This window comes from Heloderma suspectum, chromosome 2, assembly GCF_057233095.1.
Source record: "Heloderma suspectum isolate Gila_16-S chromosome 2, 16-S_ref, whole genome shotgun sequence".
NCBI classification, from domain to species: Eukaryota; Metazoa; Chordata; class Lepidosauria; order Squamata; family Helodermatidae; genus Heloderma; species Heloderma suspectum.
Genome location: NC_139459.1, coordinates 309,885,918 through 309,902,174, shown reverse-complemented (window position 1 = coordinate 309,902,174; position 16,257 = coordinate 309,885,918). Strand labels below are relative to the sequence as shown.

Sequence of the window (16,257 nt, the reverse complement as noted above, 5' to 3'; positions counted from 1 at the left end):
GAACATCAAAGAAGCACAACATTGCAATAGTGATCTAAGAGAGCATCAGAGAAGCAAAAGAGCACTTTAGGGCAAGTTACTACAGTTAGCCTTTAACCCTTTCACTACTGGGGAGCGAGATTTATTTCTTGCTTCTGAGTAAATGTGCACAGAAGGGGGGGTATGTGACAGATTGAAACCAGGCTACCTAAAGTGATTGAGTGTCCCCACTACTGCGGTAATGTGAGGGATCGCTGCTGTGCTCCTGGGGATTTTCTCAGTGGAAATGGGAAAAACTACTTCCACTGGGGAAACAAGAGGGAATGAGCAAAGCCCCCCAGGAAATAACTACTCCACCTGATGGTTCCAGCACCCCAAGTAAAATGAAATCAATGGGTCTGTGCATTTAGTCTGTCGCTATTGTGGTTTTAGAGGGAAAATATATTCTAAAAAAATTAGGTGGGCAGGGTCGGACATAGAATGGGGAGGGTGGGGGTGCTAACACACACACTGGCCAGAGAAAGCAGAAGGGGCAGAACAAGGTGGTGAGAGTGGGGAGGAGGGAACAGGCTCTCTAAATGATGACGTGGATGAGACTTCACCCAGAAGCCACCCAAACAATTCACAGTAAACTGCTGTGTGACCTGCCGAGAGCCCCAGGCTAGCTTTGGGATAATCCGGGTTTTCAAGCCCTGTGTGTCCCCAGATGGAGCAAATTCAATTCCAGTAAAAAGGGCAGCAAAATGGAGAGCAAACTAAACTCATCACCGTGGAGATCCCTCCCAGGACTCTGGTGGGCTGAGAAAGGGAGTTTAACTCTTCCCTCCTGCCACAATCCTGATGAAACGCCCCCCCCCCCCACTATTTAAGCAGGAGGGAAGCTTCTACTGGTGCCAATGGGAGCTTCCATCGAAGTAGCAAATTTAGATCCTTGCCCATCCTGGCTTGTGAAATCTGCCACAGCTGGGCTGGATATCTGGATCTCTGAGGTGGTAAATGCCTCCTTGAGGGACGGCAAGGTCCCCACAGCTTTGAAAGAAGCTGTGGTGAGGCCTTTGCTGAAGAAACCAAATTTAGATCTGATGGTTCCAGGTAATTACTGTCCTGTGTCAAATTTGCCATTATTGGGCAACATGCTGGAGCATGTGGTGGCCTCACAACTCCAAGCCGTTTTGGATGAAACTGATTATTTAGATCCATTCCAATCAGGTTTCAGGCCTAGTTATGGAACGGAAACAGCCTAGGTCACCGTGGTTGATGACTTATGCTGGGGAATGGCTGGGGGGAGTGCAACCCTGTTGGTTCTTCTGGACCTCTCAGCTGCTTTCGATACCATCGACCATGGTATCCTTCTAGAACATTTATCTGGATCAGGCTTGGGAGGCACAGTTTTAAAGTGGTTCCGGTCCTTTCTGGAGGAGTGCTCTCAGAAGGTAGTGCTGGGGGACTTTGGTTCCACCCCCTGGCCATTAGCCTACAGGGTGCCTCAAGGTTCTACCTTGTCCCCCATGCTTTTTAACATCTACATGAAACCGCTGGGGGAAGTCATCAGGAGGTTTGGGCTGAAATGCCATCAGTATGCAGATACTACTCAGCTCTGCTTCTCGTTTCCATCTGCACATCCCAGGGAGGCTGTGGAACTCTTGAACCAGTGTCTGGAAGCTGTTTTGGGATGGATGAGGGTGAACAAGCTGAAACTTAATCCAGATGAGATGGAGGTACTGAGGGTTTGGAAACCAGCTACTTTGGTTGGAGGTTTACAACTGGTCTTAGATGGGGTTGCACTCCCCCTGAAAGACCAAGTGCACAGTTTGGGAGTTTTCCTGGACTCTGAGCTAACAGGGGAAGCCCAGATGGCTGCAGTGTCCAGGAGTGCTTTTTACCAGCTTAGGCTGGTACGCCAACTGTGGCCCTATCTGGAGAGTACGGACCTTGCCTCAGTTATCCATGCACTATTCACATCCAGGCTGACTACTATAATGCACTATATGTGGTGGGCCTGCCTTTGAAGATGGTTCAGAAGCTCCAGCTTGTGCAGAATGCAGCCATCCGAGTATTGGTGGGGGCGATTTGATTCAATCACAAAACGCCTATACTGCACCAGCTGCACTGGTTACCAGTGTGTTTCCGAGCCCAATTCAGAGTGCTAGTTTTGACCTTTAAAGCCTTAAGCGGTTTGGGAGCAAGTTACTTGAAGGACCGCCTTCACCCATATCAACCTGTCCACACTCTAAGATAAGAAAGAGACGCCCTTCTCATTTGCCCACCCATGAAAGCAGTCAGGTGGGTGATCACGAGAGGGCCTTTTCTGTAGTGGCACCACGCCTTTGGAACAAGCTGCCATCAGAGGTCCGCCATGCTCCGTCATTGCAGACTTTTAAGAAGGCCTTGAAAACATATTATTTTACTTTGGCCTTCTCGTGATATGACTGCTATTTTTGCGGATACTGTTAACATTGTTGCTGGTTTTATTGTTGGCTTTTATTGTTGTTTTTATGTTTTTATCACTTTTAATATTTTAGCTGTTTTTATGTATTTTATTGTTGTAAGCCGCCTTGGGAGGGCTTCTGCCCTGAAAGTCGGCCAAGAAATATTGTAAATTAAAATAAATAAAGCAAACAGCAGTTGGGGGGGGGGGCGGTGAGGAGGTTATTGTCAGGACCACAGCAATGGTTGAAGTCTCTCTCCCCACTTGCTGCAGTTTCAGTCCTAATTCCCCCCCCCCCTATTTACTATGGATGGGTGAGAATTTAGTTTCAGTTCAGGTTTGATAAGAATTTAGCAAAATTTGTAAAGTTCTTTATATTTAGGACAAAAAACTCTTGAGATTTAAAACATTCAAATGTGGGAGAAACCTAAACTGAGAGATCTGTCCATCCAGGCCTGGGGTTTGGAGTGCTTTGCTTTTAGAAGTCTGGGTTTGAATCCCTGTGTATTCACCCACGTTAGTGCTCAATTAGGGCTGCCACCTCTTTGTTCTGAGGGGCTCCACATCTTTAACAACTATCTGGCAGGCAGGTGCATCATTGGTCCTCTCCATGCTGGGAATTAGCTGTGTCTGTTGAATTTGGCTGATCCAGATGGGTGAGAATTTTGTTTCACGTTGTTTTTGATAAGGATTTACCAAATTTTGCGAAGTTCTTTATATTCTGGACAGAAAGGACTTGAGATTTTATCAATTTGAATGCAAGAGAAAGCAAAACTGAGACTCGCCCATCCCTACTTACTGTTAAAAAAATTACAACACATGCTTAAACATGTGTAATGTCACGTGCAGTTTGATTTGTAGACTGAAGAAATCAGGGTTAAAAACCCACTGAGTGGATACTTTCAGCTGGACAGCTCATAGCACTACCCATCAAAAACATTCTGCAGATTTTCTGTCTTTTTCTCCTTAATGTTTTTTTTCCTGGTGAAAAAAAGATGGAAGCAGCACCGGGAAAGCATAGGAGGGTCTGGATGCCCTGTAAAATTCCATGAATGAGGCAGCATGATCGCACAATAAAAACCTTGGGTTGGATCCAGAATCTGCCTTTTGCGAGAGGAAGGGCCCTTCCATGAGAGGAAGCTAGTGGAAGATCCCTCTGCCCAATTTCTGGGAATCCCTTCTTCTCCCACAAACACAGCTCTCCCCATCCAGCAGGGTATTCTGAGTCTCTGTGTCACATATTCAGGGAACTGGAGGGCCTGCATTGGGTAGGAGGAGGTAGGGAAGTCCACTTCCACCAGGGTGGTTGATCCACTTAAATTGGATCCAATCCCTCATCTGGAAGTATCCAGCCACGGAGCATAGTGGCTAACTTTGAACAGGCTCCAGTTCTCAGTCTAACCTGCATTACAGGATTGTTGTGAGAATAAAAGGAGGGCAACTAAGCTCAGTCCCCTGAGCTCCTTGGAGGAAAGGTGGGAGGAAAATCAGCTAATAACAAAAACAATGCGTAATTTAAGGCCACCCAGTCAGCCTTATGAAAGGGAAGGGGTTTTAATCCATGTTTCCCTGCTCCAAGGAAAACACTCCTTTTGGGAGGGGTTAAAAAGAGGAATGGGGTGTGGGAGACCCTTCACCTGCCAAGGTTTCTGAAAGCCAACAGCTGTCACTAGCCACATATAACTGTCATCCTTGCAGACTGACTGAGGTTTGCTCCAGCTAGCGTTCAAGTGAGAGCTGAGTGAAATTGCTTTCCTTGACTGCAAGCTGGTTCAGTATCTTGGTTGATGGAGGTTTAATTGGACTGAGAATTGTATTCTCCTTAGGTAATCACAGTGTAATAACAGCAACCGGAGATCATCTATGTGACCTCTTTAGTATTTTAGCCAGCTGTTACTGCTTTCGAGTGTGAAAATATTCACATGGTTGTAGGTGAAACAACACAGACCTGTTGTGGTAAATATCAGTATCTCCTTCCTTTTTGTTGCAACAGTTCCAAGTTGCTGATTTGGATAGGAATGCATGCATGGGGGTGGAGGGAGGTTGAGATCTTACTTGTTGGTCCTGCACATATTCAAAGGTTGCATTTGCATGGAGCCCACGCACACAGGTTCCCATGTGAGTGAAGCCCTCCCATCATTTTTCCAAGGTGTGTACAGCAGCCTACATAGATGTAGGTGTACATGTCCGTACAAACGGGACCAGCAGGTTAGTGGAGGCTGGTGGCTCCAGTGTCAATGGGGCAGTGACTCTGCTCTGGGTTTCAGTCAGAACTCTAAAGGAGCTATCCAAGGTGCTCTGAACCTTGGCTAGTTCCTTTAGAGTTCTTACTGAAACCCAGAGCAGATTCACCACTACTGACATCTGAGTCACCAGCCTCCACTGCAGCAGATGCAGTTTCAATTCCCCCTCCATTCCTTCATTTCTATGCAGACAAAGACCTGAACAAGAACAGTAACCTCTGTAAAAAAAAACCTGAGGGCACCCTTATGCATTTGAGCTGCTAAAATCCCTCTTGGGATGATCTGATGCAAAGGAGGAGTTCTGTGCCTGTAATGTAGTTGTTTAAGAGTTTCAGCAGGTTTAGCTCTTCTCATATGATTTCCTTCACTGGATAATATCCTCTACCATTATTATAAAGATCCAGGCATGCTGCCTAAGTTTGAGTCTCCACAGACCATTGTCTATTGGCACTTCCGAGCTCAGTTTCCATTTTGGGGTCCTTGATCTATGATGTTCAGTCAATGATCCATAGTAACTCAAAAAGTGGAGAAATCCACAAATCCAGTGATTCAAGTGAGAGCTGCAGTTGCCAGATGAAAAATAGTTTGTCACTTTCCTGTTCTCTACCTTTCCCTTTGAACATCAATCTGTTTTTCTGCCAGATACCAGATGTGGGATTTCTAGAATGTAATTTCTCTTCTGATTCAGCCTCAACAGTATGCAAATTGCCCATTGTTAATTCTAATTGCAATAATCCATTAGGTGGGCTTTTTTGTGACAACACTATATCAAGATAAGGAAGTAGTATTTACCAACCATCAGCCCAGTTCTTTGCTGATAGTATGGGCTAGTGGGGGAAGCTCTAGTAGAGCTGAGTGAGGACAGGCTGAGGATGGGAAAGCTATGACAAGTTCACTCAAGAGAAGCTGTTATAGTAAAGAAGGGGAGGGGGTGAAATTCGGGATTCCCAAAGGAAACAGGACTGAGTAGGCAGTGACTGAGCAAATGATAGGCACTGGGCACATAAGAAATGAAGAATTATAAAGTGAAGTTGGAAATACAGATAGGGAAAGGAGGGAGCCTGTGGGCCAGGGAACTGAGCAGGTATAAATTTGCAACACCCAAACCTGAGAGAGTTGCACAGAAGGGGACACTCCGCCTGGTGTTTTTTCCTCCCTCCCCTCCCCATCGTTGAAAAATGTCCAGTCTAATTCTGTCTTCTATGTAAATTAAATATCAAGGGACTCTCTTGGGTCTAGAAGTGGATTCCTAAGGGGAACAGTGAAGCTCAAGTGTTTCACAAACTGGATGGGACCAGACAAAAATACCGTGAAGTGATGTCACTATATTGGCCCATGGACTATATCCCCCTAGGCAGGCTTTCAGAGGAGCTGGAGACACAGCAAGGTGAGTGCTGGACACACCAGAGTTTGCCTGCTTCCCTGTATGATAGCAGCAGCTCTGCCCTCTAAACAGCTCTTCTGCTGTCTTTACTGAGGGAGGCAGGCAAGGGGGAGGGGAGGTGCTGGCTCAGTCCTGGCTTTGCCTGAGTTCCTCAGGTTAGATGTCGCATCGATTTTATAGCCATGGTCCAATACTAGTGTCTCAATTCCTCAAGACTGGAGCAGGGAGCTGAATTTGTTCTGGCTCTACAGCATTTTTTGAAAGAATAAATACTCCCTGTCATTCAGTTCAGACATGGGCTTATCCCTCATGCCCTTTCCATCTTCCACCCCAGAAAAAAAAACATGTACATTGGCTGGTCCAGAGATAGGCAGAAGGCAGATTGGGATTGTTTAACAATAGCAACAACAAAGTGACTCTTCCCCTCCCCCCAAATTATATTGACGAAAAGAAGAACGCTTGTTGGGGTTGGGCAACTAGGAATGGATTTTTGTGTGGAAAGATTGTGAGCTCAGTTCAGTTCCGGTACTGAAAATGAATTCCTGGGCTCAGAATTCTTTAATTCTAATTGTATGTCTTTTGCACCTGGTTGGTAGATTTTGGGGTGCTAGTAAAAAACAAAGTAGGCCCCACAAGCATGAAGTCTACTCACCTCCGGGCAAAGTTACTTTAATGGCATTTACAGAAGGACAAACTGCACTAATTTACTTTTGTTCCTCTTCCAAAGGAACACTCCCGCACCATTTTGATCACCTTGTTTTATTACAAAGATATTTTCCTGCCCAAAGATTCCGCCACTTCCATTAAACAGCAGGTAAGAGAAAAAACACACACACAAGTAACTTGACAAATTTAAAAATATATTACAATGGATCATAGAATAGTAGGGTTGGAAGGGGCCTACAAGGCCCCTTCTGTGAGACAGCACCAACCCTCAGTTTCTGGTTTGTACACAATTTATTTCTTTTCAATGGTTGTAGCAAATATTTGGACGAAGAATTAAATAATAAAGCATATGCTATAACATACATGTGCCAAGAACATTGCTTGGAACACACGAGCACACGCGCGCGCACACGCGCACACACACTCAGGAAATACCAATCTGTGAGGGAGACAAAAAGATCAGTCCCTCTGGCCTAAGGGCTCTCTAGACAGTGACTCTCTGCAGTCTCAATTAGGTGCTGAAACTGTGCTGATGCTTCCCAAAATTACAGCTGTCTGTAGAGTCTGGGCTAGCAAAATCTCCAATCCTATCTGTTTTCCTTCAACTCCCTCCTCCTCCCAACTGGTGGTCCAGACGCCTTTCTTTTCACATTCCTGAGTTGGCCCTCTGTGAGTGTGTGTATAATTGGCAGCTCTTCACAGTTCAAAAAAATAAGAATTTTGAAAAAAAATCTCTTTCAAAGTTAAATGTAGCCCAGCTACATTCTTAAATTTTCTCTTCTGCAGCCACTTTCTCAGCAAACACATGTAGATTTCGTCAGTGAGTGTAATCTTTTGCAGTTCTGTTTTTCATGCCTTATATTCCTCTTTATGCACTGGATAAAATCTGTACTTTTAATATACTGATATATAAAATTCATTGTGACACATCAGTCCCCCAGATAACATTCTATACTAGGCATTTCTGAAAGATATACTTGATGAAGGATAAACACCTATAACAACACGATTTTGACTGAAAAAAATAAACTGTTCAATTCCCACCTAAGTGATCAAATCTTAGCTTCATAAACTGTGGCAACTCCCCTTTAGACCTTGCTTTTGGTGAGGTAGTGTAGTATTTTTAAAGCATTATTTGGCAGTTTATGAGCTTGGCATTGTCACCAGCATTCACTGGCTTCCGCACTCGTGGCAAGTTCAGACATCCTTGTATGCAATGGCCATTGCCTCCAGGCCGCTACCTAAGATACTAAAGGGGAATTCTGACAGAGAGCTAGGACTAGTGTGGTTATTCCTCACAGCAGAGAGAGAATAATGCTTCCTACTATAGTCAGTGTAAAGGCATATTGGGAACAGTTAAGGGGCTTCATATTTATGGGAAACTATACTTCAATGATGCGGCAAATACAGGATACTGCACAAAACGATGTTATCTTACGATAGAAGTTGGAGGAGGAACAGACACCATTTTTGATTACAGTAAAACTACCAGTGGTCTTGTGTCAAGCCAACTGTGTTAACTTTGGATTTATGCTGAACCAAGAATTCAGCTCTGTACATTCCCTCTAAAGTACTGGGGGCCAAAACAAAGGGAAGGAAGTGCATCCCTTTGACCCTTTCAGTGTATATTTTCTCTTTCTCAGGAAAATTATTTCTTGAGCCAGATGGGCATTTAGAGGGGAATTTGTGGACTGCAATTCAGTCTGCACAAACATCTGGGAAGTGGGAACAGCTGCACTGATTTGTTCTTTTCCAACATTGTCTGCTACACAATAACGATCCCTCCAGCAAGGCAATAGCCATTTCCGTTGTGGGGTAAAGTGCTTTCACATGTCATGACTACCTAGGAAGCAACTGCATTGTCTAGTCTGTGAGTTCCCCACCTCTTTCCAACTTGGATGAAGGTGTGGTTATGCTTATATGTACAGTACAAAAATAAAAGGCACAAAATACATCTAATGCAGCAGACTGTGTACAGTAAATGGGTTCCCTGATATTTAAAGTACACAGAAGGAAGAGGGGCACTGTTAGCGGGAATTCCACTGTTGCTCCGAGGGCCTTTAGAAACCTTCATTCATTGTTCCCTGAGGTGTCTCTGCTTTTCTCTTAACCACCTCAGCATTGTTTCCATATCCTGATATCTAATTCACCAAACTCTCTCTGGGAAAATGAATGAAGGGAAAGACAGCCGTTTTGAATAAGTGTAGGAGCTCTTTAGAAGAAACGACTACATTTGGTGGTGCAAGTATTGTGCCTCTGTCTGAAAGAGCAAATAAATTATGGGTGTCATGCAGTGCAGATCACATAAGGGATTTCAAGCTGTTTGGTGGACAACCTTCACTTCGCCAGATGGTTTAAAGAGATTGGCCAGACCAACCATCAAATTGGTTTCTTAGTCACCATATACATACAACAGGCTACATACTGACACACACACATACTTTGAAAGGATGTCCCCTAAAAGACAGTGCACTGTAGAGAAGGTCACTTCTAGACATGGAAGAAAAAGTCCAGGTTGCCACCTATGCTTCACTGCAGCACTCATAAATATTGTCTTCCATAAGTGCAATCACTTGCTCAAATTTGTGCTGCAGCTGTGTGCGCCTTGTCGTGGGATTTGAGTCCAATGCATTCACTATCTGAGGAATAAGGAATTAAAATAAATAAATAATTGGATTTGAGATTGCAGCTGGTTTGAGATTCTTGCATTCTGGCAGCGGAATCTTATGCATGTCTATTCAGAAGTAAGCTCCATTGCATTTGATTGGGTATTTCCAAGGAAAGTGTTACAGGACTGAAGGCTAAGAGACAATGAATAATATTTTCTCTGTTTGGTTACTTCATGTAATTCAAGATCTTAAATCACTCACCTGTTTAAGCCCATCTGTCTTCCCCATCTTGTAGTAACCCACAAAGTATTAAGAAGGTAAGGCAGTGAATGATGATACACTGCCTTACCTCCTTAATACTCTGCAGGTGAGTTATAGGGAAGAGCGCTATGTGACAATACTACAGCTTTCAGTTTAAGTTCAGCTTCTGAGGATCAAATATCTCCACATTTTGTGAATAACGTACTGCTGTTGTACTACAAATTGCATTACAAAACATGGTTTGGAAGTCAATGGGTTGTATCCAATGTTAGTCCTACTTAGAGAAGACCCACAGAAATGAAGGGGATTTTAGTCCTAACTTAAGACTGTTTCATTTCAATGGGTCTACTCTAAGTAGGACTAACATTGCATATAATTAGAGTTTAAACCACAGTTTCTCGGTTTGGATGTAATGGTAGTTTAACAAACCTTGGAAGTAGTGCATTAAGATGCGTAAGAGAAGGGAAGACGGAAGGGAAGGAGGTAGCAAACAGGCGCAACACCTGTTCTTGGTCTGATAACCTCTGGGTGTTTTGTATCAACATCATCAACGTTTGACCTAGGCCACCGTGTTTTAATCACCCACGTGCATAGCACTGCACTGTTAATGTGATAACATGGCTAGGTTTTCACCCTGGTGGCCAGGTCAGGGATGGGCACCATGCAAATATGTATTTTACAGCAATTGAGGGTGGCAAATTATATGTTGCTAAACCTTCTTCTAGTCTCTGATATAAGGAAATTCTTCAAATAACACAGCAACAGCAATTGTATGTAGACACAGATGCTCTAAAATTATGAGTAAATCCTCTCAAATGTACAGCTTAACCATTGTGCATTTTCACTGTATAGAAATAACATCAAACCCATTCTGTATTTTTCAGATTTTAGATACTGTTCTGATCATACTTTTAAAGCTTTGGCATGAAATCCTAAAATGTAGAAAGTGCAGTTGTATGGGGAAAAAATGGGGTGGGGGTACTTTAAGAAGTGTTTTAATTACACTACGCTTCTTATGTTAAAGTTATACTGCTTCCAAACTTTATGTGAATACTAAGACTGAAAAAACTGGCATATGGAACAAACACCTGCCTTCCTTGTTTTCAGTGGTCCTGGGGCAGGTCCAGCAGAAAGCTGAAATCATCACATCACCTGCTAGAGCCTTATTTGTAAGTTTGCAGACCCATCCTCTCCCATTCTATTTCATGGTTGTGATCATGTAGTCACCATGATGTCATCATCAAGCAGCCCCTCCTACCCCACAACCTGCTTTTTGTAACATCTTGCCTGATGAAGAGATCTTGAAAGCTTGCACATTTTGATAAAACAGCACGTACTGAAAAATCAGTATGTACTGAAAAAATCTGGACTTGTGGTAAAGGCTCAATGCAGTGGGCACATGATGAAACATCACATGACCATTTCCCTATCCATGCAAACATAACCTGGTTACAGTCAACCAATGTCAGCCCAAGATCATACGAATCAGTAATGAAAAGTGAAAACTGGCTCTGTCTATTAGGCAAAGGAAAAGGCTTACCTGACTGCGGTATCTCTTGGCATATTTGTAAATTTCAGTCATAGCAACATTGGTGTTAAACTCATTTCGATATTTCTTCATAAAGGATAAAACGAACAGGGGAAGAATATTAATCAACATACACCAAGCAATATCCATTCTATTTGACAGAAATCAATTGCACTAAAATGGTACTTGGATTTGATTGTGCTCTAAGCTAACATCAGCATATTTGAAGTCTGGATTTCTTCTAAGTTAGTTAATTAATATGTGGCATACATAACTTATGTGTTGTGGAAAAGAAATGAAACTGTCGTGTAATCAAGGTCAATCCCTTGACTGGTTTATACTTGCTTCTGCATGTTTTATTCTTCATATTATTTTAAATAATATCACTTAGCATCTTTTGGCTATAGAACTTAATCTTTACATAGAGTTGAAATCAATCTTATGTGTCTTGGATATGACTAAAAGTTCTTGTTCCCAAAATTCTGGGATGACATTCTGCTGCTGATGTCATAAGCTACTGCTATTCTGGTATGGATACACTGTGAAAGCTAATTTCTTACCCTGGACTCCTCCGCTAGATGTGCATTCATTTCTTGTTCGCTGAGAAGTGGCATGTCATGGATCTGTTTGTAATACCTCTGCACTATTTTTCTATACTCAGGAATCTCCTTGGCATATAATAGTTTATTAGTAGGTGAGTCCTGGAGAGGGAAATCCAGAAAGAATGCATGGATATTTTATCAGCTGATAACTGGCTTCTTAGCTACCTGATTTTCTGTGGCCATAATGGCACCAAATTAAGCACATAATATGCAACTGCGCTTAAGAAAGCAGCTTAATGATATGCAATTTGTTCTTTAAAATGCAGAAAGGTGGTGGCATGTTAAAGAACCCATCTGCACATGTATAAATAAAGCATGCAATAAATATAATTAACTAGAAGCATTTGCAGACATGCGCACCTACAGCAGCACATTTTATGGTCATCAGGCTCCTAGATGAATTTAGAAGCTTCTTGAGGAAGGGCGGATGACATATTACAATTGGATTTCACTATAAATGCCACTTGCAAACCAATGTACAGCAGCTCAATTGATCTCTCACCACTGGAAATGCTGAACTATACCAGAAGTGGGGAACCTCTGGCTTGTCAGCCAAAAGCAGCCCACGGGGCCTCCTCAAATAGCCTGTGACCTCCTTTTCTTGCCCTACAGTCTCTGTAGGAAGTTGGGTGCAATCTCCCAAAGACAACACACGATGGGTTAGGTCCAGATTTAGGCATGGGCAACTGCAGTGGCAGAAGGGGACTTCTCTGCCCCCTCCCTCCCCACAGCAGCCCCACCAGCTCCCTGAAAATGCTACACAGATGGTTGAGGGACCCTGCTGAGTGAGGTGAGCTGTGTGTGAGGCAGGGGAAATCCCTGAAAATGAGTGAAGCCCTTCCATCCCCAGAAAACAGATCTTGTGAACCCTGTAACTTCACAGATTGAATTTAAAATGAGAGGATCAAAGCCTCAAGGGAAAGTGGCCCTCAGGATGGAAAATGTTCCCATCCCTGATCTATACCAACAGTACTTTCAACACTGCAAGGAAGAGGAGGTAGACCTTTGCATTACTCTAATAAGAGCTGGCAAATTACAAGTGAAGATGCCCATGTTCAAAGCTGAGTAAACACACCAGTTCTGATCCCTGTTTTTTGCTCAACCCACCAGTTTTCCTACCTATTGAGCTGGTTTGCACAACTGCAAGGTGGTTAATAAGCCATGGTGGCTTGTTAACTACCCTGCACGTGCCGGTCAGGTGCCAGGGGGATTACATACTTACCCTCGGCAGTGCGATTCATCATGTCATGCAAACCCGGCCAGGGTCGCTTGTCCTGGTTAAGCCGTGGGCTGTTGTAGGGTTCTGGGGTGGCTTCTTAACCACAGCAACAAGCCAACCTTGGCTTGGTTTACACAACATGAAAAGCCATGCTGCCGACAGTAATCACGCTAATCCCCCTGGCATGTGCAGCAGTGGAAATAAGTCACCATGGCTTCTTTCCCAGCTGTGATCATGTGAACTGGGCCATTGTGTGTGTGTTTTTTAATGGATGCTAACTTTCAGTCCTCGAGAAAAGAAGGGAAACAATCTTCTGAATAAGCCTACTGAGGTACTCTACTGAAGTTAGTGGTGTTTAAATCATGGGAAAAGAACAAGAATGGAGCCACAAACGTATGACATACTGTATACATATGTAACTTTATTTTGATGCTAGGAATTTATTTTCCCCACTTTACTCAACAATGCCTTCTTTTATGTGATTGTATTTCTGAAAACATTTCCATCTGCTGTCTGACCCCAGCCGACCTACCCTACCCTAACTTACAGTTTGACAAGGAAAAAATGTAGATATTTCATAACAGATGAAAAAATGTTCAGAAACTCAAATACACAAAACACACATCTCTCATTAGAACTTCATCCCGTATTAATCTCTCCTGATGAAGCAGTTCCCAGTGCTTTCAGCACAGAGTAAAAAGCTCAGCTGTGGTGGTTTGCACAGGCCCTTTCCACACTGCAGCTCTGCATTGCACACACTGAATATGTGCCAACACTGATTTACAACATTCCCTAATAAAAGTTATTTATGCTGGAAAATTTCAAATGTCAACACCAAACTCAGCAGAGCCATAAGAAGGACAATCTCACACACACACACACGCACACGCACACCTTTCTACTTTAGAGAATGAGGTTGCTCCTGATTCTATTCTTGCCTCTGAATCTTGTTTTGGGAGCTTTTATATAGGAGCAGAATAAGGTCCATTCAAATAGTCTATGGCTTTGATCCGGAGATATTGTCCGGGTTCAGACGATCGCAGGGGTAAAAGAAGCCATTGTGGCTTCTCGCCCTGCCCCTGCATGCGCGACCGTAATCTGCATAATCACCCACACTGAAGTTGCTGTGTCTTCTGAACCTGGCGCATGGTGTGCAGCGGGTGGCTCTGTACCCATCCTACAACCCACGACGTGCAGTACAGGTGTGTAGGGTGGGTATGAAGCCACCCCCACCAAGTGCTGGGTTCAGACAAAATGGCAACTTGCGCTGCAGTGAGGGTAATTATGCAAATTATGGCCATGCAGGTGGCCATGAGGGGGTGGGGGGAGAAGAGTCCCAGCATGATGGCTTCTTTTACCCCCATGATCATCCAAACACCCCCATTATTTACTTGTATACGTGGACTTATATAGTCGCACTCCCTCCACACTACCTAACTGCAGCAGACAACTCTTTCCCATTGCTAAAAGAGGACAATTGAGCTTATTTATGTTGGAAAGTTTCAAATGTCACTTAAAGCAAAGGATTAATTATAAATATTGATAATCCCTAGCTTTAACTGTGCTTTAAACAGTCTTACTTTTACCTGGTTTGCAGGTGGTAATATCATGGCACAATCCTATAGGGATTCCTGTCAGAAGCCCGCAGAACATTGCTAGTGTATCCTAACAGAAGCTAATTTGAAGCTGAAATGCTGCTCAGTTGCAACGGAGTGAAGGGTGAAAGCGGTGCTATGTAGATGGGGCTGGGAATCCTATGCAGAATGGGAGCAGCACGGAGGCAATCTTTGCCTCCATGCTGTTCCCGTTCTGCATGTTTGCTAGACCTAGACGGGCAATTTCACCTGTCTAGCTGAGACTCTGAGGAGCAGGAGGGAAGGAGGCTGAGGCGGCCAGAGGATATATCGTAAGCTGGCTGCCCTAGTCTCCCCCCTCCCCCCCCAAGAACCACCTCCTTTCCCTTCCCTTCAATGTCACCTTTGTGACCTTGGAGAGGCAGCCAGCATGGTTCCCTCTGCACTGGCTGCAAGGGGGAGAGGGTGGGGAACTCGGACTCCTGGGTCCGAGGTCAGAGCTCTGTCTCCAACCTAGACCCTCAACTCCATAGCAGTGGATACTATGAGCAACCAATCTACTTAACTGAGCATTAAGGTCCTTTTAAAAAAAAGGGCCAGGTAAGGCTGTCTATAAGAAGGTGGGTGCAATCTCTTGAATACCCAAAGTCAAAACATTATAATTTAACAAAAATAGATTTAGGGAGCAATCCTATCTCCCCTAAACAGCATCTGGGGGTCACAGGGTATTTTGGTTTCCTGGATCCGAGCTCAGAGACAGGGCTCCAAGCTTGGAGCCACGAAACCGCACTCCCTGCTCCCTCCCCTCCTTACAACCAGCGTGGAGAGAACTGCTGTTCTCTGCTGTTACAAGCTCACAAATGTGAGCTCTTAGGAGGGGAAAGGGGGCATTGCCAGAGGCGGGGACAGGAGGAGACTGGGGACGTGGGAATACGAGGTATCCCCAGCCGTCCCCAGCCTCCTTTCCTCCCCTTCCCTGAAACCTCTGCTAGACGGGCGAAATCACCCCTCTAGCCAAAATGCAGAGCAGGAGGTGCAAGGTGCCTGCCACTCTGTATAGGGCACTTGTAAGCCTCCAAGTTCGGAGGCTTATGGGAAGCCAGGGCACATCCCATAGGACTGCACACTTATTTAAACCCCAGTCCTCAGCATAATCATAAAGGAAGTATACAAAATGGTCCCATTTGGTTCCATTTTAGCTACAAGGTGAAAAAATGCCAAACAGGCCTTTGTTATAATTAATGGTTGTAGCACTCAAAAGATCCATTCCATAAATCAGCATTTGGCTTCCTGAGGTCAGGAAGCTTCCTAGACTCCATTAGAACATAGCATATAACCTCCAGCTAGTTGGATGATGAGGAAGAAGAGAGTGGAGAACACTCCCTTCCCCCTTTCAACTGTCTGAAGAAAGAGAATTAGAATTGGTGTGACACATATTGATCCCTAAATTATTGCCTCTGCCTCATCTTTATGAAAGAATTTAGGTTGGTGGCAGGTAAACAGGTGATTTTGCTTTCAAAATGGTGCCATTGCTTTTAAAGTGGATTTAGCACAGTCATATAGGCATAAAATATTAAGCATCCTAACAGAAATAGATGCGCTTTGGTCATGCCCTCTGTGAAGAATTGGGCATGAAAATGCCAATTTGAAAACAACCACATCTAAAACTGCACCAACTTTTATTCCAACAGTGTGGAAATGATTTTAAATCAACCTTTCAACCTGAAATCACACTTTTATCATTGCCTTCTCAAACTAGAAAGT

General features: G+C 43.9%; 1 protein-coding gene and 1 long non-coding RNA gene across 2 annotated transcripts in view; one reads left to right on the top strand and one right to left on the bottom strand.

The window, feature by feature from the left end:
- Nucleotides 1–16,257, top strand: part of LOC146354953 (uncharacterized) — a 35,619-nt gene that overhangs the window by 15,309 nt on the left and 4,053 nt on the right. The gene's annotated exons all lie outside the window — the stretch shown is intronic.
- PLXND1 (plexin D1) overlaps nucleotides 6,675–16,257 on the bottom strand; it is a 237,682-nt gene continuing 228,099 nt past the window's right edge. The window contains exons 34-36 of the mRNA XM_084840269.1: nucleotides 11,659–11,799; nucleotides 11,111–11,185; nucleotides 6,675–9,339 (exon numbers count right to left, since the gene is read on the bottom strand). Of these exons, the coding sequence (XP_084696395.1) occupies nucleotides 9,223–9,339; nucleotides 11,111–11,185; nucleotides 11,659–11,799 (333 nt within the window). The 3' untranslated portion in view covers nucleotides 6,675–9,222. The remainder of the gene's footprint in view (nucleotides 9,340–11,110; nucleotides 11,186–11,658; nucleotides 11,800–16,257) is intronic.